A 24350-nucleotide genomic window follows, 5' to 3' on the forward strand; every position below is an offset into this window, starting at 1 on the left:
CCTGCAAATAGATGAGAAGAGGCTTTATAAGTGCTTGCTGCAGTATTAACGGACAGTATACTGAGACAGCAGGGCGCTGAGCGGACAGCTTGGGGAAATCTGATCCACAGCCGGCTGGAGAAGGAGAAGGATCACGCGTCGCAGTTGCAGATTTATCCGCCCTGTGATACCACTGTGCGACAACACCCCTCAGTCTCTTCCCCCTCCTCACTCCCTCCCTCCCTCTCTCTGTTCTCATCTGAAGTGTTGCTTTTTGACTGGATGTGGAAAATTAATTGGATTCTACCGCTTTATTTTTTGCCTCACTGGAATTTAGAGTACACATAAAGGAAGCAAAGTAGGTTTCAATCCAATGAGTGATATATCAGAAGTCCTCAAAAAAGGAGAGGCTGATTGAAAAGCAACGGTCGACAAGGATAGTGGATAATCCCAGGAGAGTGTTCGACAGACGCATAAACGACAGATCTCTTTTCTATCACTCTGTTTCAGTTACAAAAGAAATGGATTTTGGGAGCTGAGGGGCGCTGACTCGGCTAAAGCTGTTGGGGCTGCATCGGGAAACATTTTTTTACAATTTTTTTTTGGTCCTGCACAGGGTGGGGAAGCAACAAGACCCACCTAGCAAGTTTCACTCCCAAAAAGACAATACCATCCCACCGTGGATTGTACATGGAAGGGACATACATGCATGTTAAGTAGAAATAGCTGTGGATTTTTGCTGCAGTGGCATCCGAACACTGATGCCACAAATTTCTCACATGCACAGATGTAAAGCCGTTCCTTCCCAACCATCTCTCCCTTCCGTCTCTCTCTTTGTCCCTCTTTCTCCCCGTTAGAGGCATCACTACTTCTTCCTCTCCTCTGGCTTTCCCTGCTGTGAACGTTCTTGAAGTTCACTGTTGCTTCAGCTGGACATCAAGAGTTGGGCAGGACTAAACGCGGACTAATCGGGTGATTATCCGTCTATGCCAGCTCTCCCATTTCTCACTGGGTGTCGCTGAGTGTGTGTGTGTGCTTGTGTGTTTGTGATTGCGTGTCTGCATGTATCTCCTGCACCCCTCCCCTCCTCTCAATCCTTGGATTACATATTTGTGTACGTGTTGAGCGTGTAATTTTGTAAGGTCCATTTATCCACCTACCCCTTTGTCTCTTGTCCGGCATTGTCGGGAACCTTTTTGCCATGTGGTACCGATGCCTATCACAAGGTTAACCCTCAATGAGCCATAAAGGACGGCAGGGAAGGATGAGCGAGTGTTCTGGTGCATCCGTATCCGGGGCAGTGATCCTGGAGGAACCTGAGGGTCCAGGGGCTTCAGGAGGTCGTGGCGAAGGCCAGGCCCAGGATCAGGGTCCCATTCGCTGTGCACTTTGGCCTCGACAGCAGACATGGCTGTGTGTGGTCCCCTTACTTATCGGTTTCATTGGCCTTGGATTGAGCCTGATGCTGCTGAAATGGATTGTCGTCGGTACAGTGCGGGATTATGTGCCAACAGACCTGGTGGATGCTAATCGAATAGGCCAGGATCCTATCTTCCTCTCCAAGCCAAGCGGGATCCCCAAAAGTCCCGATACTACCACCACCACAACTACTCCTACAGTTGATGGCGGGAACCCCATGCCTAGAACTGTAACTGTGACGAAAGGTAGAACTCGATCCACAGCTACCACCACTACTATAAACCCTAGAGGAGGTGGAGCCTCAGGTAGCCAAGTAACCCCTCGGAATCCTGTAAATCATAACGGACGTGGACCTTCGGGTTTTACTACATCCACTGCACCACCACGGACGACCTTCATAATTGGAGCGGCAACATCTAGCCCTTCTCCGTCCAATCCAACTGTACTCCATGACTCTACACAGATGTGGACCCCAGAGCATACTACAACTGAGACGGTTTCCACCACGCTCACCACGCGTACGCACAGCTACCGCAAAACACGTGAGTCACTTTTTGTTTTACGGCTTGGAAAATCAATGGACAACAAAGTACAACATTGTTGGCCTTTGAAAACTTTGAGGTCATTTGTCCTGTGAGGGCTTGGTTGAACAGATTAATGGGCAAACTCTTGAATGACATTCTACAGGTGTGTTGCCTTTTCATGCGCCAAAGTATTTCAAATATTTGTCAATTGGTTGGTTCTTTATCATTAAGACTGACACTTTGAGTTGTTTCTGACAATGCTGAGATATTGCACTTTCTTCCAGACCATTTGGTTTAGAATTGACATGTACCACCATCCCTTTTTGGAAATTGTATATTTGACACTCCTGTAGGCTTTGAATTGGAGAAGTGTGATCAATAGCATTGATTGGTACAGCAAGGCCATCTGAACTATTGCAAAGGGTCGATAATCAGTCTTTATGTGGATGGTTAAACTCTTTCCTTGCTGCATCATGTGCTGGAGCCGTAGTAAGCAGGGCTCTCTTTTCAGCAATGTAGAATGAGTCTAAAATGGTGGTGCATGCACTCAGTTACAGCTTTGGTCTTGAAAGAAAATGTTTGTATGGAATTTGATGATTTTGTTGAGTACGGTGATGTTAGCATCACATAAAGTGGATAAGGAATGTCATACATCTGTCTTATCTTGTCATTTAGTTGGTTCAGCTGGCTGTAACGAGCTCCTATGGCCCAATAAGGTTTATGATCAACATCAAAGTAGTATTTTTAGTATTTTTTTAAAAAGGTAATCACATGTTTAAGTGTGATTATTAAAGTCATGTTATTTCTGTAATGTTGGAGAGTAAGATCAACTAAGAACAATAACTTAGCCTGAGGGAAGAGTGTTGAAATGTCTTACTGCTTCATCATGCATTTATAAATCAAGTGAATTTGAGGGCTGTTTCCAGTGGATGTGGGCTGCAGTGATACATTGTACCCAAACCAAACCTCACTTTTGGCTCATGTCAAGGTTAGACTGGAGTGATAAAGTGAATTGTGTGAAGATTCCTTGGTTCAAATGCTGCTGCACATTGTTCTTAATGTTTTTATTATGTCAAGTCATTTTAATAGATGGCTTGTCACAGGTGCATGCATGCACTCATATGTACACTAAGTGGTGTTGTTTACTTACTTCAACCTCCAAGCGACAAAGTTGCCATGCAGAGGTGCTGATTAATTACTGTAAGCCCTCTTGATGATGAAGCTGTGGCACCAAAATGCAAACTGAGACCAAGATAAACTGATCATTTGTTGCATCTGGATTAATTTAAAAGAAATGCTTTGTAATGCATTTGTTAATGGATGCTGATTCTTCTATTTACCATTTGTTTTACCGTCTCTGTCCTTGACTCAAGCCATGCCATGCACACATGCTATTGATTGGTGCTACAGGGGATTTTCATGCAGCGATCAATGACAGACACACAGACACACACACACACACACACACACACACACACGTACATATAGACACAGCTTTCTCCATGATAAATCTCTCTGCTCTCAAAATGGTGTCACATTATGTGCTGGACTTCCTTCTGCCTGTGGTGTTCATGTCTCTGATACTGGCTCGGGCCGACAGACAGTCTCACAGTGACGGGAGTGGTTTATATTTTTAACAGTCTGGCCTCATGTCTCCAGTGGGAAAAAGTTTGACAAGTCAGTAGTGCAGCTGATGAAATTCAGGTGACACAAACATTGTATACTGTCTCCTGCAGGTTAATTTACCATTACAATTACATTCATATTGCCATGATATTATAGTACTTAATGTCAAGGTCTAGACCCATTAGGTATGATATATGAAAATTGTTGAGTGCAATGAATTAATTTGCACTGACCTAAATGATCCTGTAATGGTATTTGAGGTTGAACACTGTTGCTATTCTCTCATTATTTAGTCTGTTGTGATGTGTGATTTACATGGTGGCCATCATTTATTAAATTATTGATAATTACATGATGGTAGCCATCTATAAAATAATTGATAAATAAAATCACCCCATTCCAGCTGCTGTGGCTTCTGTCTGTTGGACTGAAAAGGTACGGCTGCTCCTTTTGTGTCCATGATAATGAGAACGTCCCCAGATTACACCAGACACCAGGGACTGTTCCCTCTGATAATTAGAAACACGGGGGGGAAAAAATGTGTATCTTTTCATTACCAGCAGAAAAAATAGGGGCCATTCATCACCATCCGTTCATTTATTAATTAACCATTAAAAGAAAAAGAATGCCATTTCTCCGGCAAGTGCTCATGAAAACCATTAAGCCTCGCTGATAGATATCCCAGGGAAAATGTCACTCCTTCTCCTGCTCGCCTGAGAAAGTTCTGCCGCTACAGAATAGCCGACTCGTTCGATAATCCTAAACACCCTTCACCCTCCCATCCCCTCCATTCTACCACCCACACGCTGCTTTGATTTGAAAATGCCATCATTTTCACATTAACTATCCATTATGTGTGAATGTGTTATGCGGTATTACTGAATTGCCTGTGTTGGCTTGTGCTCAGAAACGGAGAGAATTTTATTAATTTAAGTATAGCAGGCCATCTGTTTGCTCATATTGATGCTGCTCCTGTCTTTGTGGGTCACAAAATTAAGATGGACATAGATTATATCCCACACTGGGCCATGGTGCTCTCTCAATGGTTTGCTTTGGCTGATAGAGTTGCAAAGTGGCAAGAACTTCCAGCAGTGTTTAGTTTTCTTTGAATAATATCCTAAATGCTCCTCAACAGAGAAACATAGGTGAGTCCTGGATAATTTAACAATGTTATAGGGTTATGTTACGGCTATTAGCTTTAATGACTTCAACTTCCTAAAAATCCTAAAATCCTATTAGGTATAGCGAATGGCTTTAAATACTACAATACCCATAAGCCTTTAGCTGCTTTTGCATATGGAGAAGAAGTCAGTCAAAGGCGCAAATCATACCTGTAGACTGCTCAAATGTATTATCTGGTTCCCTCAAAACTCAGTCATTAGCACCACATAGAACATCATTTTAAACTTGTTGATTGGATCTTTCATGCCTAAATTCTCATTGAGAGTCATAGTATACATCTCTACTTGTAAAGACTTGCACCTTGGACTTTTTTTTTCAAGGGCGCTGATATTTTCCAACATATTTTTTTCATCTTTGATCCATGATTCAACCGGTACAACCGGTTTCTTGCCAATTCAACCTTTGGAAGTACTTTCAAGTCAATGAATGGCGCTTTAACTTGTAGAACCTTGAATTCTGGATCCTGGTTCAGTGTTGCTTTGGTGGTATTTGGTGATATTCTATTTCATCAGTCAAAAGCCCAGATTTGACAACGAGGAGGATATGATAGTTAAGGCGTTTTATTTCCAGCAAAATGTCACTTTGAAAGCATGATTGACATGTCTAAATCTGTTGGACTTCACAAAATCTTAAGCTGTCCCTATGCTACAAGCTGCAGAATGAGGCACAGACCTGAGAGAGATGATACCGTTACAGAAACCAGGAGCCAAGTGACCTCTGAACTGTAGGGCAAAATGTCAGGTGTTGCCTCAGCGATTATGTCACTTGGATTAAGCGAACTGGAAATCGTATCCGTGCCCTTATTCGTCACCCCTCTTAAGATTACAAGTTATGATCGGTATTGCTTCTTGCTTCATAGAAAGTGAAACGGAATTAGAAATAAAAAGAGAGGACTGGGAATATTTCTGTCAGTGTGGTTATATTTTCGACCTGCTTGTTTTTAAATTGCTGCATCACCTATTTTTATTTTGTGCTGTGAGGTAACTTTTGAACATTGAGTGAGTTAAACAAAAATGGCTTCCCTGCCCTGTTCATGTTGTTTTTGTGCATACACAGTATATCTAGTTTTATTTTTGTCGTTGTTTTCTTTAAAAGAGACATTGCACATTTAGAAACATTGTTTTAAATGTGTCACATTCAGCAAAGATTTTTTTTTTATTTGTAATCCCATGGCAGATGTTTTATAGTCACCCTCAATAAAATCTAAAATTAAAACAGATTGAAAAACAATGTATCGAGAAAAAACAAAAATGGGATTATTCATGTTGGTAAAAATAAGACTAGATGACTCAATGTAATCATGAGTAAGACCCCAGACAGGTTTGTTTAATGATGAGAAGGCATTGGGTGTGTATTTGTTGTATGTTATGTCCTTAATAATATAGGAAGAAAAAGAAAAAAAAAGAAAAAAGAATGAAGCAGTCAGTAGATCCTGTTTTTTTTTTACTGTACATTATTACATGATTGTCAGGTCTAAGCCCCAGAAGATCTTCTGGTGCAGTCTGAGGTCTCCATGTTGAGCCACTTGATGAAACTAGGTTTCAGCCAGACAGTGGCCCTGAAACCTAAATCCAGATTAACAGCCCATCTCCATGGCTGTGGAAGCAACAGAATTACATCAGCACACCTATCAGTCACACTCGCTCTTCTCGGGCTTACAGGCACCCTGACTGGTGACGGATTGTTTTGATAGATACTCTGTGGCAGGATGTTTTTCATTAAATGATGCTAAAGTGACATGTTTAAAAGAGCATGTTCTCTTAGTTGTGTTTCAGGATCCCTCAAGGGTACTTTGACAAGGCCCGAGGACATGGTTTATGCTTATATTAGCAACACTGACATGACAATCGCACACAATAAAGTGGTGCTTATTGCTGCTTTCTGTGACAAGAGTATAGTACCGGGAGGTCATGCATGCCGAGTGATGCACTTTCACCAAACTTTGCTGTGGATTACTTGGAAAATGAAATGTAAACGATCATACTGAACTAAACATCAGAAAATCTACAATATAAAGATTCCTGCTATTGAGGTTGTACATTGATCATACAAATTTAGATGTGTGCAATAAAAATAAAGAGTAAAAGACTTAAGTTTGGTTCATATTGTGTAATCAATCATAATCAGCCCTTAAATTGCTTGATCCAACAGATATGGGGTGTTGGAGACAAAAATAAGTATCTGACATGACAAAAAAATAAGTACTTGGCATGACAGTTTGTCATTTTATCCAGTGTAGTGTGTCACAGTGGAAATGGAACAATTGGATGTGACAACTCTACATCTACTACACCTCATGAGGCCCTGTTGGAAAGACTAGATAATGTATTATATTGCAAGATTGACAACATATGTCATAATCTGTGAGGTTTCGGATGGCATTATGTGAACATTCCTGATCCCAAAAGTTTGTCCTTTATGCTCCTTTAGTCCCTCCAGTCTGACCACCTTCAGGCAGGACGTCAGTCACAGTCATGCACATAAAGACAGACATGAGACAGAAAGCTATGATTGGTTGGGGTTGTAACTGTCTCTGAGCAGGACTACAATCACCTGATCTAACATAGTGGCTATCTTGAAGGACATAAATGTCATCTAAACTTGTTCTTAGGATAGATTCAACTACAGTAAATGCATTTCCACAAAGAAAGCAAAAGCATGAATATAAATTACTATAATTTAACCCCATTAATTATCAGTTGATTATCATTGTTGTCGTCTCTACATGTTTTTCATTTGTCAGTCATTGCAGTTCATGTACCGAAGAGTAAATGTCCCCAAATTAACCAAAATTTAACTTTCATCACTACCGGGCAACATCGAGAGCATCAGCGTACATGTTTGTGTTGCCCTAAGCATCTCATGGGCAGAGATTTTAGGTTTTAAACCAGATTGTAGAGTTCACAGTCTTTACACTTGGATTAGTTCTCTGTGAGCTGCTTAGTAACAAGTTCCCTATGAGCCCCAGACTTAGCCGTCTTACCACAGGTTGTTATGTGGAGTGTCTCATGAAGTTCTTTCTCAGTTCCCAGTGTAAAAATCTTCGCCTGGAGCATGGCGACTTCTTGTAAATTTTTCCAACATCTTGGCATAATGAGTCCATAGTGGATTTCGATGGATTCGAGACACTGGGACCGTGAGGCGACATAGAAATTCACCGCCACAACAGATTATTAATGCAAGTATATGCTAGCAGCACCTTGACTCTCTGTCTCTAAGAGTCAAGCCAGAAATCTTGGCGTTGTCCTGGACTCAGATTTAAATTTCAATACCCACATCAAATCAGTAACTTTGTCAGCTTAGTAGCATCTAAAAATATTGCAAGAGTCAGAGGAATAATGTCCAAGCAAGAACTAGTGAGGCTTACCCATGCCTTTATTTCCAGTAGATTGGATTACTGCAATGGTCTATTCACAGGGCTTTCAAAAAAAGCTCTTCGGCAACTCCAATTTATTTAGAACCCTGATGAAAACCAGGATTTAAGACCACATTACACCAGTTCTGAAATCCTTACATCGGCTACCAGTCACTGAGAGAATTGATATCAAAATTTTGCTGCTTGTCTACAAATTACTGTGTGACTCTGGGCCCAAATACATCTCTGACATGCTTGTGCCATATGAACCTTCTTCTATTGGTTGTCTCAAGAGTTAGAACAAAACACAGTGAGGCAGTGTTTTCTTATCATGCAACACAGACCTGAAATAATCTCCCAGATGATATTAGACAAGCCTTGAGTCTGATCACTTTCCTATCTCAGACCGCCTACTTTACCTTGTAATGGCTAAAAACTTTTCAAAGCAGCTTTTAAATAGCCTTCATTTTAGTTGCTTCTGTTCAGGATCCCAACAGAGCTGACATGGGCAAGTACGTATTTTCATTTTCATTTTCCGTTTACTTACACATGAATGAAGACTATATGCTGGGACAGAGCTTTACCCTGTGTGACTCTCATCCCTCCGTCTGTGGATGATGAGGTTTTTGACTCAGAGAATAATCTATGATTCTCGTATGGCCTCGGCAGTGAGATCAGATCAGATCAAGAGTAGACTCAGGAACTCGGGGGATAAGAAAACTCGAGAAAAACATAAGGGCTCACTCACAATGTGCATCTAAACATGAGAGTATTAGTTGTGTGCACTAGTTAAGTATTTTATCTGTTGTATCTCTTGTCTGTACTTTTACACTTTTTAACTGTAGATCTTTTACATTTACTGTATTTTTACTACTCTGTAAAGCACTTTGGATTGCCCCAGTGTATGAAATATGCTACACAAAATAAGCTGCCTTGCCTTGCCTATAGGGTTTTCTATGTGCTGAACACATGCTCACATGTACACACTCTTGTGTCCACACCAGCATAAATTTAATGCATATGTCTATATGCATTTAGTGTGTGTTACATAGCTGTGACCTCTGTGTGAATGAGGTCTGAATTCAGCACCATACTTGAAGCCTGATTGCTTCTTTCCAGCTGAAATAGGTTTTGAGGACAGGACATACAATACACGTAAGAAATGACTGAAATATGACATATTCAAACACTACACTACACAATATTGTGTTGTGCTCTGTAAAAACGTGCCATATTTTCTCAAGATACATCTGGGTTTGTATCAGTCATCTGTATCTGTAAAATGGCTGCTAAATAGGGCTCACAACCTGGTGCTATAAAAATTTGTTATTATTTAATTCATATAAAGGCAGGGTCATGAAAGAATGCATGCCTGTTGATCTGAATCACTCAAAATGTCCACCTTATCTTACCTTTAGTCTTATATTTAGCCTTTAAATCTTTAAAATTTAACTTAAAAATGAATAAAAATCTGCTAACAGTGAAGTCATCTAGATTTTTCCCAACAGAGTTTCACTTTTTTGGTTCAAAGCAAGAGGAAAAAGGCTTCAAGTGATTTGCCTTTGTAATCAGCTGGTGGACAACTTCCAAGGGACTGTGGACCTAACAGTCAGTTTGCATTATTGATTTTATAAATAGCTACTTTTGTTTGGGTTTTGCACTACTAACATACTGTATGTCTTGAGGTTCTGTCTTGGGTGACAACTTTATGTTAAAATCTAGCTTTAACTAATCTTTTAGTTTCCAACTGCTTCTAAAAAATCATGAGGCAGAATTTTAGGGTTCTTGGGTTAGTTTGAGGCTGACTTGACATGTAACACATACCAATCTTGTGGACTTTATTATCAAAATGCTAGAGAACTTAGCATGTTTTTTGCTATGTATCTTACCCATAAATGGTCATGCTTTCTCCATTTTCCACTTCATTTCATGCTGAGATAACTTCTAACCAAACCCATGAGTCGTATGTGAGAGATCAAGGCTTTAGTGAATTTACAATACACTAAAGTTAGTGTATCTCTGAAGCAGCATGCCTGACCACTAACCAAACGCATCAAAAACCTGTCATGCCGTCCCGATTAGAGTTTTAATTTGCTGCAGATGCCGTGCGAGTAAAGCTTAACGTCACTTTGTTTAATTCTGATGAAATGTCTTGCAGGGAGGAAGAGTGATGAAATATTCATGATGAGAAAGAGAAACATGTTCAATATGTAGAGGAAAGTGTAAATAATTAAAGATGGCCCTTTGATGAATTATCCCAAGCTGGGCAATTCCCCATACATGCATACTTTGTCAGACAATGAAGGTGTTCAGGGTGCCTTCATTCTATGCTGGGTAAGATTGTTTTTGCTGGAGATGAAAAGAAAGTTGAAAGGTGTTATTTTTTGAGATTTTTTTTTTTTTAGAAAATTGCTCCATGACTGCCAAGGTTGAAATCCTCCATCTGCCTCTCCTCTCTCACCTTCTCTCTCCTGTTCTCCCTCCCCCTCACGGGCGCATCTAACAGTCGGGTCCAGATGATGATGAAGTACAAAGTGGTTAAATGCTGCCGCTAACTTCAGAGGAGCTTTTAATAATGAATTCAGGTTTAAACTGCCTTGATTAGATGAGGCTTGCTCTATTTTATTGGAGCCAGTGGCGGGGAAGGTAGCGGCTGACGAGATGTAAGGGAAGTTAATTCTTTTTCTGGGATTCACCTGCCCTGCGCCAGCTCTCCAGAGGAGGCTGCCACCTGCTAGCTAACTGCTCCAATGTCCTCATTCTCTGCGTGTTTGCATCTGGCTGCTGATAGGAGACACAGACGCCAATATAAAAAGCCTAGACTTTTTTTGTATTTATTAGCAGGATTTGAGCGGGATTTTGTTGTCCCATCCTGACACAAACTCTGCCCTAACCGTTTGTAAGATCAATTTCTTTACTTTGGTAGCATTTAACATCATCAACACATGTTCATTCATCACATTCAATTAATCCTGAATGTTGTCTTGAAACTCAGGTTAAAACCCCTTTATTATTGTAATTGGGCCAATAATTGTCAGTCAGCAGCAACTACATTTACATTTTTCTTTTACCTTTTTCATTTGACAGACGCTTTTCTCCAAAGTGCCACACAAATGAGGTATAATCCATCCAACGGTAGGAGGTCAAGGTTGGAGGTCCATGAATTAACACATAAGTGCATAGCAAATGGCATGCATGGAGAGAGAGACAGAGAGAGAGAGAGCATATTAGTGGAGTAAGTACACTTGGAAGAGGTAGGTCCTCGATTTTTGAAGACAGAGAGGGATTCTGCTGACAGAATTAAACGTATTTACTCAGAAAGATTTCATAAAACATGATCCTGTTTTGTTTTTGTTTCCAAATCCTATGCAATGCATCAGCGAGCATATGAGTACTGTATATTGATTTGTGTGAGTTATTAAATAAGAGAGGTTTCCAAAGAGGTAATAATTTACACATCTTCTCCCACAGCCCACCTTGGCACTCTTATTAAATCTGTCAGCTGGCCTACAGCTGCAAACCATTTAACACTAGTAAGCAAATAAATATCAGACTGTTCTGAGTTCAACCATAGCTAACAGCAAGTGTTGCAGCCTGCTACTCTGTAGTTACTTCAGAGGAAGAATGTGGGCTGTGAAAAGTGGGAGCAAGAAACTCCGGCTACCCAGCTGACCTGTGGATGCACCAGAAAAATAAAATCCTTGTTAATTGTTCAAATTCTAAAAATGACTGGTATTTTAGCTTTTCTAACAGGCAACTTCTTGCTGTAATGTAGATAATGACTGTCCTCTCTCTGTTGAAATTCCAGAAGTAGCATCACTTTGTTAAAAAAAAGTCTGAAAAACGCAGCCCTCTCATTCATTTGAATGGGAGCAGTGCATTGAAGCAGCAGGGGTACCAATGCAGAGGTCTCAGTAAAACGACGACGGTTGGTCCAGCAAATAGTTGAACCTGGTTCAACTTTTGCTGCAATGCAACGCAACATTATCCAGCAAGGTGCTACATTGGCCAATCACATACATGCAAACACACATTTCTAGTGGATTACTTTGTAACATATATGCTGTGTTTCTGCTGTTTATCTCATGATTGCCGTGATGAAAGACAAAACAGTCACTGCTGTGATAACTTTCCAGACTTGTAAAATCCTGTCTGTGAGTATTACAAACCGCTGTGTGGCACTTGATAAGCTTTTAAATGCATTAATCTGTAGCTCCAACTGGATTTCCTGGATTGTATTTAATTGTTTCACCAATACCATGTAATTGCCTTCCCATCTCCTTTGAGATTCTCCTTTGCTGGTTCCTTAAAACCATGACCACAGTCTTCCCCTAATTATAAACAAATAGGTTTAGTCCTCTAACATTACCATCAGAAAAAACTCATCAGAGTTGTTTTTGAAAGAGTCATATGGCGTGTTTTGGAAGGCAGCGGCCTATTTTGTTGGATTTATTGGGATGCAGGCCAGACTAACCATCCCAACCCGATGACTCTATTATTGTAGGTACCCTTATAGGACCAGCTCTGTGCCAGAATGTACACATCCTACTGTGCATGTATGTCTTCTCAAAAATTACAGTAGATGAGGAGAGTAGAGTTGCAGCTATACAGCAGAGTTTCTATAAGCAATATGTAGTTGAGTAAATAAAAGAGGTCTAGTGTCAAGACAATGGAAAAACATTAAATAGTCCATTAATTAAAATATGTCAGTGCATCATTTTTAAATAGTGAATTTTTCATTCTCTACAATATGTGTCATAGTTTGTGGCTCATTTACCTCCCTTGTTTAATCATTAATTTTTGGTAAACAATGCAAAATATGTCAACCGACATATTTAAACAGAAACTTTAGGGCATATGAGCCTAGTGACACAGTTTGATCTCTCCTAATGTCAAGCTCCAAGCATAAAATATTCTCCAGTGATGCATTGGTCTGGAGAAAAGCCTCTTCCCCTACCTTCTGCTCATTATGCTGCTGGCACCTGGCAGTAAACCATGCTATTAGCAAAGATAAAATGCTTAGACAGTGATTATTTAACCTCAGTGTACACAGAGCTAGCAGGGAGTCTGATAATTCAGGCCTAAACCAGTTCTAGTCCGATATGATGTCTCCCATCGGTCGAGCAGTATGATGGAATTTTTTCTACCATCTCTCTTTCTCTCTTTCGCTGCCTGTCTCTCAAGGTCAGCTTGTCTGATTCATTTTACCAGTACCCCTGCTGCTGATGACTGGACTGGACTAAGTAAAAAGTAAAATTTTATTTATATAGCCCCTTTCAAAACCTGTTACAAAGTGCTTTACAAAGGATAAAAGGTTAAAAGAACAAAAGATGAGATGAGCATCACGACAGAAGATATAGCAAAAATTTAAAAAAAGCAGGTAAAGGTGTCGCAAATCAAAAATAGTGTACATGATGACTCAAGCACAAAAACACTTAAAAAAAAGATCGATCTTCAGTTGTGACTTAAAACACCCGAGAGAGTTTGCTGACTTGACTCCCAGTCTGGGACCCAGGACAGCAAACACACAGTCCCCCAGTGTCTTAACTATTGAATGAGGTGCAACTAGCAGGCCTTGCTCAGAGGACCTGAGGGGCTTAGCAGAGGTATAAGCCTTATAGATGAGGAGGAGGATCTTGAATTGAATCTTAAATTTAATCTGAAGCCAGTGTAGTGACATCAGAAATGCGGTGATGTGAGAGTGAAATGAGGTCTTAGTGAATAATCTTGCTGCAGAGTTTTGGACCTACTGTAACCGGGTAACAGTGTCTCGGCTTCGGCAGGAATAAAGAGCATTACAGTAGTCTAAGCAGGAGGACAAAAGAGCATGGATAACCATTTTCAACTGCTGGAAAGATAACAGTGGGTGTATTTTTGCAGTATTCCTCAGGTGAAAGTAGCAGGACTCAATTACTGACTTAACATTTTTATCAAATTTCAGCTGGTAGTTAAAAATGACACCAAGGTTTTTGGAAAAAGATTTGTAGCCAATGAACTGAGGTGTTGGAGGATGTTATTAGAGACCTGATCTGGGGCGAAAACCAGAATTTCAGTTGTACTGTTTAATTGAAGAAAATTTTGAGACATCCAGCTACTAATCTCGGCCAGATACTTGTGCAGAGTAGTTAAATTTGAGTGGCTACTGGCCCTAAAGGATAAGTAGAGTTGTATATCATTAGCATAGCAATAATAAAACACACAACCAAACTGATGGATCAAGTGCCTTCAGGGGAGCATATAATTAAAATAAAATGGTTCCAAGAGTCGACCCCTGAGGCACCCCACAAGACAGAGTACAGGCGGATGCTTTTTCATAAGCTGATACAAAAAACCTAGATAAATAATAATAAAACCAGTTTAGTGCTACACCAGATATCCCAACCCATTTTTTGAAGGTTGTATACAAGGGAACTCTCAAAAGGTTGTCCGCTTTTGCAACATTTGCATTTTTATCAATTCAAAAAAATGAATAAAGTGGAATAAGCACCCCCTGTTTAGTGACTGTAGTGGTTGCCTTTGAACCTGTTCAGTCAGAATTCAAGTGATCTCATGCAGTGATGAAATGTTTCTCAAGTTTACTCAAGTACTTTACATAAGAACAATTTTGAGGTGCTCTATGTATTTCAATAAGATGCTACTTTAAATTTTTATTTCACCAGATTTATGGGGGGAAATATAGCACATTTTACTATTGTAAACTTCTCTCACAGCTGTTTTGCAGATAAAGATTCTACATCCATCAATACATGTTATACATGTTTTTTTTTTTTGTTTTTTTTTAACTAAACTACCAATTGCATATAATAACATTACATTTAGTATCACCCTAACCAGTTACAGTATTGAAAGGTTGTTAATGCATCACTAATGATAACCCTATAATATGAAGGGACCACTTTGTGCAATGGGTACTTTTGTTTTTTGATACTTAAAGTACAGTACTTAAATTATAAGTCTTGTTATTTCCATCCTGCTTGATTTGACAACACCTGTGGTCACTGTAAGGAACAGCAAGTGCATTACAGACACTAGAGTTCTGTTCAAAATGACAAGTTTGTTGACCACTGGGGGCACACACGAACACATGCTGTGGGCTGAGAGGATTAATTGTGTCACATTGTTTGAATAAAAAAAGAAAAGCTTCAACAAAGACTTTAGATGAAATGCACACATGCACTGGCTTTTATCTTCCTCCTCATCATATCCAGTAAGTGCTGATTACAGAATGCAATAATGGTGGACATAAACTGTATAAAATGGGGTGTGATATATTGGAAATCTTCTGCCACCGACCCTGCAGGTGTTTTAACACTACTGTTTGTGTAAATGATCTTTCAGAAATGAGGGCCTGACAAAAGAGCGCCTCAAGCTAATCTAATAAATCTGGTTTCCTGGCCATTAATTCTGACATCAGCACCAACAAGAGATCCTCCCTCTCGGTTAGTTATAGATAACGACTCTTTGTATGTGGGTGTATCAGCGTCTGGTGGCACATTTTTCACGCACATTATAGGAGCCACCTCAACCATCCTCTTCCATGTACGAGTTATTGATCCCAGTGTGATTGTATCCTGGTCTTTCGCCACTCAGCAGTTTAGCAGTCAGCCCTGTGAGCGAGCGGGCCTGCATATGGGCGTGGGTTCTGATTATCCCAAGCTCACTGCATTTTGCTGCGGTTATTTTTAGCTTCAAAGATTGTTGCCAGCTTCTCTCTGGGAGGCTGTGTGGAGCTGGCTTTTCTGGTGGAGGCCTTGGAGCTGACAGCGCTGGAAGAAATAGAACAAAGAAGCACAGAAGAGGCAGTCGAGACAGTGACTTTAGTGTCAGTCGAAGATGGTTTTATTTTGGAAACATTACAGTTAGGGAAGATTTAGGGTGTCAAGTTCAGTGAAAACTGATTTCTTGTGCCGTGCTTGTTTATTTTGAGGATGCTGCCATTGTACTGCATCTTAGAGCTTGTCCTCCCAGTAAAACAACACAATAGGTCATAATGTTGGTCGCCAAAAACAACCTATAGTTATGTTTGAGTGACAGACGCCATCTAGCTGACCTAGTAATTATGACCTGGACGACTGGAGCAGTTCAGATGACGTCTATATAAGGTGCCAAATCTCCATATTCAGAGGTGATGAGTTGGGTGGCAGGTTAGATCCTAGCTTGCAAACAGTGGGCGTGGTGGACTTTGCTGCAGGAGACCGCTGTTTGTTTCCTGTTCGTATCTTATTATGTTACGTAACAGCAATCGGAGGCCTCGATAACGTGAATCTAAAGACGTAGGGAGGTATTTTCTAGGAAATCTGAGCTGTTACCTGAAACTGCACATTACTTATTATGTTACCAAACAGGAGGTTTCCCGAGAATAGAGGACGCTCTCCACAAGGTCACTTTCACCTTGATGGAAAACACACCTCAATCACACATGAACTGGTAAAGCTTGTCCTTGGGGCAGATGGTTACATCATTTCTCTTTTGGAGCCCTGACATGGAGCATGTGTGTGTGTATGTGTGTGTGTGTGTGTGTGTGTGTGTGTGTGTCTTTGTGTGGCTAGACAGTATCACTAGGGCCAGTAAGAGCTCAGTATTCATTGTTGTGTCAGCATTTTTCACCCTATCATTCTCTCTTGCCATGTTTTTCCCTCTGTTCTCCTGTTCTGTCTTTTAGATGGAAGTAACAATTATTTCTATTATTGAATTATCTCTGAATAATGTTTTGAATTCACCAGTTAATTGTGAAGTCTATAAAATGTAAGACAGTACAGTATAAGGCCCCTCATAAGACCCAAGAGTCTGGTTGTCTGAGCAACAGCTCCGACACATATTCACTTTAAAATGATCCTCACATTTGTGAATCTGGAAGCAGCTATCTGGCATCTTTCTGTGATCATTCATCAGAAGAATGATCAAAATCATGTTGATTAGTTTTCTGTCAGTCAAATAATCATTTCAGCGCTAATGTTATTCATCACTCTCTACTCGTTCTTTCTTACTCTATCTCTTTTGTGTTTTTTTTCTTCTTTTCTCTGCCCTCTGGAACCTCCTGACAGCTGTCTGAGAGACTTTCTGTGACAAGCCAGGTGAACTGGTGGGTTGTTTGTCTGTGTGTGTTTCTGAAAGAGACACAGATCTACTGATGACAGGTGGCCTCCCGTACTTTCTCTCTCCAGGCTGTGTGACTCAGGAAAGAGAGATGTAAGGGAGGAAAAGTATTGTACAACCACCCTATAATAAATGCAGGAGGACAAGAAGCAGAGTAAAGGAAGGAGCAAAGTATTTCGAAAGAGCAATAAGTGTAAAGGGAATGTGCAGAGACAAAAAATGGAGGAGAGAGAGGAAGCCAAAATGGAATAATAGGGAGGAAGAAATGCATTGAGGAGGTAGGAGGAGAATTGGCTGGAGGAAATCCATCCACCGGGCATTATGAAAGAAAAAGGAGAAACCAGCGTTCTCATCCATCTAGCAACAGTGAGCTCTCTCTTCATTCTCCCTCCATCTTCTCCTCTCAGCAAACTCAGTTCATTTACATTTACATTACACCCAGCTGGAGTTGATTTGGTGGTGAGTGATGGATGGTGAGGTTCTGATGCTGTTTATAGAAATGGGCTCAGGGGGTTAGCAAAGTCAGCTGTTTGCAAGGTGGCGAGCACAGTCTGATACAATATGGTTTGCTCGTTAGCAATTCAATTGCTAGCTGCAGTGGTGGCGCATCTATTTATGGGATATGAGTTTAATGTCTGCTGCTTGTCACATTAAGTGGCTAGTTAGCACATCACACATTAGTTTGAAAATGTAACAGAATAGTTGTTTACCCCTATAGTTGGACTAAGTTTTGGACCTGATCTATGACTTTTGGTAAAGGCTATACTTGACCTAGGTTAGTTCTACAATAGGATGTCATTTTCTAAATTATTGCATCTCAGATTTAAATATAATTATTGCAGTGAGTTCTGGATTTGAAGTGATTATATATCTGCAATAAAATTGTTACAGTAATATTATAAAGTTGTGAATTTATGATAAAGCTGAAGGTCAATTTCTACTTGACTTACAGTAGATTTACAGTATGAAAACCTTTCTGTCTGCCCTGTTTCCACTTTAGTTTATTATCATTCTTTTTAATTTGTTTTATTCAAGTTTTATCTTTGATTTTATTTTGCTCTTTTCTTTCAGCAGTCAGCTGTAGTAGTCTAAACATCCATAACATCTGACAGACTGTTAGACTAGTTTGTCAAGTCATTCTAAGATAATATAGATTAAAAATAAGGTCCTGTGTTATGTGATAGCAGTCAAAAATGTGACAGTACTTGCACAGTTTGTGAAAGCCAGACATGGCTGAATCAGACAGGATTAATATCACTGGGTGCATCTGTGACACAAAAATTATCCAACCTACCTTGTAGAAACCAATGCTATCACATCAGGGCTTTGTGTGTAGTACCAGATGGTCATTCATACCAGCTATATTAAAAAAAAAACAAAAAAACAAAACAAAACACAAAGCTCAGAAACCGGATGCAAAATATCACAAACAACTCTTCCACATGATGGCTGCCACATGATGCCTGCCAAAGTGTAACACATTATTACTGGACTGCTGTTGTCATAAAACAGCAAAGTGGACCACTTTTTGTTTGTTTTTGTTAATTTTATCTATGATTTCTGAATGACAGAGACACAGCTGTGGTCAGGTTTAGTTGTTAGCGGGTACATTAAACATTTGTCCTATGCACAGCCAGCTTTTTTTTGTTTGCACACCTACACATCTGCAGCTAAACAAACACAACACTGGTAGTGAGCACATTGGCTAGTGGTCTAAGTACAATTTTCAGGTTTTCCTCACAGATTCAGCCATTACCGAACAATCAGCTTGTAAAGTGGTTAGATATGGTCGCACCATTTTCAGCAAAATCCCGTGTGCGTGTGTAACACAAACACGTAGGTATGCATTTCCATATCCGTCAAGAAAATGAAGACAAAGGACCATGTAAGACTGTGTGACAGCGCTGGAGAGAGAGTGCAAGAAAGTGTTAATAACAGGAAACAGTAGCAGCAGAGAAGCAACTAGACCGAAAGAAGTACATCAATCTATCCATTTTCTAGATCCAATTATCCTGTTCTGAGTTGCAGGGAGCTGTTTCATATCCCAGCATGCACCAGGTGAGAGGCAGGGCACATCCAAGGAAGCTCACCACGCCATCTCACATTTACACTTGCAGGCAATTTGGAGTTTTCAGTTCAGCTAACCTGCTCCACTGCGCTACTACTCAGTATTACTCTGTGCATGACAACTGCAGTATGGATATTTTGATATTTTGATAATGGTGGTGTGGAGATGCACATCATTGTGGGATAATGCTGGTTGATGACCATTCACTCTTCAGACTGCCACATCCTGGCCACCAAACCTTGACTGCTTTGTCTGTCTGTATGGTGTGTGTGTGTGCTACAGACATGAAATTGTTGGCTGGTGTGTGTGCTGTTCAGGTTATAAGGCTGCAGTACAGCTGTATGAATAGGATTGGATGGTAGTGACCTAGTAGCTGATCAGCTGTTGTATGTTACAGTGAAGCATGAATGAAACAGTTGATGAATGCTTCAGTGCTCTGCCTCAAGTAATGCAATGCTTCATTGGTTAGTTCAACAAGTCCTCCAAATTAAATTACCACATATGTTGATGATGTAATGATTGTTTTGGAACTCAAGTACCCTGATGAAGACCTTTATGGTTCAAACCGGTTGGTTTTTTTATTCATAAGTAGCCATGTTGAATATAGGCTTTTTAACTTAATCCCAGAGTTTTTCCATTCCTGCTCCACACATGAGTGCCTGAAGTTTGTTTTTTCCCTCTATAGTTTTGGAACTCTGTTCACCTGATCTGGAATACCTGATGATTAAATGCTGACTCTTCTATTTAGGAATGTATAGCTGTTGTTGTGACTGCTGTTTAAATCCCCCCACATGCAAATGCTAACAATGTACTGAAAATACTCAGCAAGGCTATAAACAAAGAAGAATCAGCACACCCTGAAGGTGCTTTTATTATCGTGGGTGACTTTAATCATGCCAAACTAAAGTCCTCCCAGAATATCATCAATACATGGACTGTCCTACAAGGGGAAATAACACTCTAGACCACGTCTACAGCAACAAACCTGAAGCCTACAAAGCCGTCCTGCACCCCCCACCTTGGACAATCAGACCACATCTCTCTGTTCCTGCTGCCCACATACAGACAGCTGCTAGAACAAGTCAAACACACAGTCAAAACCGTGAAAGTATGGCCAGAGGGAGCTGTATCAGTGCTTCAGTATTGCTTTGAGTGGACAGACGAGAGCATATTCAAGGAAGCAGCCACCCAGGGGTCCCACACCAACTTAGAGGAGTACGCCTCATCAGTCACTGGCTTCATTGGTAAATGTGTTGATGATGTTCTGACTGAGAAAAAGATAAAACCCTTGCCCAGCCAAAAACCCTGGATGAATAGTGAGATCCACACCCTCATCTGAGCTCCAGACACTGCAGTCAGAACTGGCAGCAGAAAGGAACTAAGAGCGGCAAGAAACAAACTCCAGTGTGCCATTACATCCACAACTACTACAGACAACAACTACAGACTACAGATTGAGGAGCACCTTAGCTATGCACACTTTGAAGACAACAACCCAGAGCCTCTGCAGGGCCATGACAGCCTGCAGTGACCAGGTGCTTACACTGTCTGCAAATGATGTGTGGAAGTTTCTAAAGAGGGTGAAGCAAACCTGCTGGACCTGATGAAATCCTTGGCCGTGCTCTCAGAGCATGTGCCCAACAGCTAGCTGAGGTGTTTGCCAACATCTTCAACATGTCCCTGGCCCAGGCTACTGTCCCCACCTGCTTCAAGACCACCACAATAATACCTGTGCCAAAGAAAGGTACCATCACATACCTGTTTGACTGCTGTACAGGACAGACATTCTTAACAATCGTAATGTTAGCACTCTGCCTGCGTGCACATCTCACTAATGACATTGCTCGGAAACTAGTGTTTTGTCTTTCACAAACAATTCGTTCAAAAGAATGAATCTTTTGGGTGAAAGAACTGAAATGAATCACTTCCTGAAATGATCGGTTCATTTCTCAGTTCAGTTGAGCTCTCAGTCAGTGGCGAGAGAACGTACACGGATACACTCACTCATAAAGTGGGTGATTCAAGTCATTTGTTTGCAGGGATACATTCACCCACTGAGAGAGTGATTCAAGCTCGCAGGAGGAGTGGGGTGTGTTCAAGATAGCGCGTGTACAGCTGATTCAGGTTGCTAACATTTAGCTGCAGTGATTCAACAACATTGGTTTTGGACAATCCAGATAAAACATTAACTAGATTGATATTATATGTATAGACTAACATAATGTTACTGCACACACACACACACACACACACACACACACACACACACACACACAACGTTACTGTTTTGAAAAGAGGACAGCTATAAGGACACACACTGAACAGAGTGTGTGTGTGTTTGTGTGTGTGTGTCGCTGCTAGTGCTGACCCAAATGCTTCAAGAGGCTCTCTGCTGTGTGTGTGTGTGTGTGTGTTTTTGGTGGAGTGTCAGTACATAGCCATAGCCCTGTTGTTTATTAGCCGACCGACGTCACTCATCAGCCCTGAATATCTTATTGAGCTTGGAATAAATCAGTCAGTGATTGGCAGGTCGGGTGTTATTTTGCCCCTCCTTCACAAACGACTGTTCCCTTTTCACTAGTTAGTGAAATGAAGTGAACGTTGGGCTGTGTTTCAGTTCAGTGAGTGGGACCGCACAGTCGGAGCTCCAGTCAAGCACTGAACAACTCGGTGAACAAATCTTTTTAATGAACGGATTCTAATGATTCAGTACACCAAAAAGAACTGCTTTTCTTGTCACTATCAGAAACCTGTGTGTGTGTATAGGCTACTGATAAAAATGGGATGTCTAGGGTGCAGAGAGCTGCATCCTGTTGAAAATTTGAAGCAACCAATTAGAGAGCAGCCTCAGGTGGGTGACCTGCTTGCCAAAAGATGAAGGACCTAAGTACACACTCATTTGGCCGGCGCCTCTCACACAGGAAGTGTTTTCACACAGAAATTAACCAAATACAATTTGAAAACAGATGTTTAATAAATGCTGGCATGGCTTCAAAACACAGAGTAAGAGTAAACAATTTTATTTCATAGTTATTTCGTAATATATAATTAATTTATGTTTAACATGTTTTAATAGCCTTTCTTCTCTGGATAATTGGAACGGGGGCGGCTCTGGCGCCCTGCATTAACAGGCCGCCACTGTGTACACATCATCTGAACTGCACCACTGCTCTGGGGCATAATTACTCCGGCCGCTCAACATCACTCAAAACTATATGTCATTTTTGGGCGGCTGACATTACGACCTTTTGTGTCGTTTTTTTCTTGGGAATTATTATTATGGTTATCTGTGTTTTTACTGTTATATAAAAAAATGTTACTGTTTTTATTCTGTTTGAAGCCAATTGTGGCATCTAGTTCAGAGTTGCTTCATTCTTGCGGAGATGAACACGTCATGAGCTGTCAACACCGCGACTTGTCAGCAGTGACTGATGTCGAACGCCCGCTCTCTCTCTCTCTCTCTCTCTCTATTCTGTTCTCTCTGTTTCACAAATCACAAACACACGCTAACTGCAACACATGCAAATCACTTGTACACATACAGTACACTCGCACACACACACACACACACACACACACACGTACACACCCCCTCCCACGCGCAGACAGCTGGGGCGTCAGTCTCCTGGCTCAGTGCCCTGAGAGGAACACGGAGGAAGATGGACAGGCAGGAGCTGTCAGCGAGGACGCAGGGACACGCAGTCGGCTTCTCACTTCAAATAATGAACCACATGTGAAGCGTCAACTCAGCTCCAATTAGACTGGATGATAATTATCTCAGCACTGGTTGGGCTAGAGAGGATGTCGAGTTAAGTGAAGAGGCAAAGATTGCTTGCGTGAAGCCAAGTAGAGTTTAGTTAACACTTTCAATCCTACTTTTTTTTTTTTCAAAACTGATATTTTCATTCCTCTTGTCCCCGATATATCCACAATCCAGGATATTTATCATTTAAATACCTTTTAATACCTTTTTATTGATATTACTGAGATTAGATTAACTCAAATTTTACTCTGTACAGGAAAGCTTTTATGTTGATAGCATCAAATGCCTTCTTGGAAGGAAAAAAACCTGTTTTAACAGGAAATTATTCATTTTACATTTGTAGAATCAGCAAGCAAAGTTGTAGTTATGTTGAGCAGAGCAAATGATCGGTGACTAAAAAAAGATACATCAAAGTTTCCAGATTTCAAGAGAGTGAGCTGAGTATATCTTTTGAGATTTAGGGGGCATCTGGGTGCAACACAAAATGAGTCCCTTATGTGTATCTGCACTGATGTGACACTAAATTCTACAAGTTTTTTTCTAATGTGTCACTTCTGCTCTGTCCTACTTTCAGGAAAACCAGTGTCACTTTTAATCATTAATTATTCATTTGACTGTGGAAACAAAACTGTTATGGCAGGTTGGAAGAAAACATCTCGGGTGATAGAATGGATTTGGTATCATACGGAAAACCTTCTAAAAATGGTTATTCTAATTATTTAAACAATAAAGACTCAATATGGTTTAGCTCAATGCTTTACTGTCTTTAGTTTCTTTCTGCCTCAGCCAGTCTTTCTCTCTGTGTGTCGGAAACGTGTGAGGGAGGGAGGTTCAACTGAACCATGAATGACCTACATGAGTGACAGCTCTGCTTTCTGTCCGTCTCGTTCCCATTAGCACTCTGTTTGGCATTTGGCAGCCCGCCTCGTGTAGTACTACTACATGTGTACACTCTTTATATATTATATATTATCTATATAGTACATAGAGTACATTTACTCACCTTTTAACTTCTACACTGACGCCACAACATTCATAATTAATACCTATTTCTCTATGGCGTGACACAATAGGTCTATATGTCCATGTCAACGCTCTGGAACAGGAAGTACACACTGAGGATGTTCTGTGCGGTTATGCTTGAGTAGAGAACATACATGATAACCCTCCCGGTCATTTGTAAAGACGTTCACTCTGTACACTGACATTTTGCACCATTAAAGGGATTTCAGTGTTTTCATTGGGGAATTGATATCAGAGCTTTGACTTGTGGCCCAGATGATTATAATATTTCTCTCATAGGGATGAATCAGAAATCTGCCCGACTGACTATATGTG

General features: G+C 40.6%; 1 protein-coding gene across 2 annotated transcripts in view; it reads left to right on the forward strand.

Moving 5' to 3' along the window:
• Positions 1-11: 11 nt before the first annotated feature.
• LOC137197313 (pro-neuregulin-3, membrane-bound isoform) overlaps positions 12-24350 on the forward strand; it is a 380681-nt gene continuing 356342 nt past the window's right edge. For both annotated transcript variants that reach the window (XM_067610645.1, XM_067610646.1), the window contains exon 1: positions 12-1940. In XM_067610645.1, coding sequence (XP_067466746.1) covers positions 1217-1940 — 724 coding nt within the window. In that variant the 5' untranslated portion in view covers positions 12-1216. The remainder of the gene's footprint in view (positions 1941-24350) is intronic.

This window comes from Thunnus thynnus, chromosome 14 (genome assembly GCF_963924715.1).
Source record: "Thunnus thynnus chromosome 14, fThuThy2.1, whole genome shotgun sequence".
In the NCBI taxonomy this organism is placed as follows: domain Eukaryota; kingdom Metazoa; phylum Chordata; class Actinopteri; order Scombriformes; family Scombridae; genus Thunnus; species Thunnus thynnus.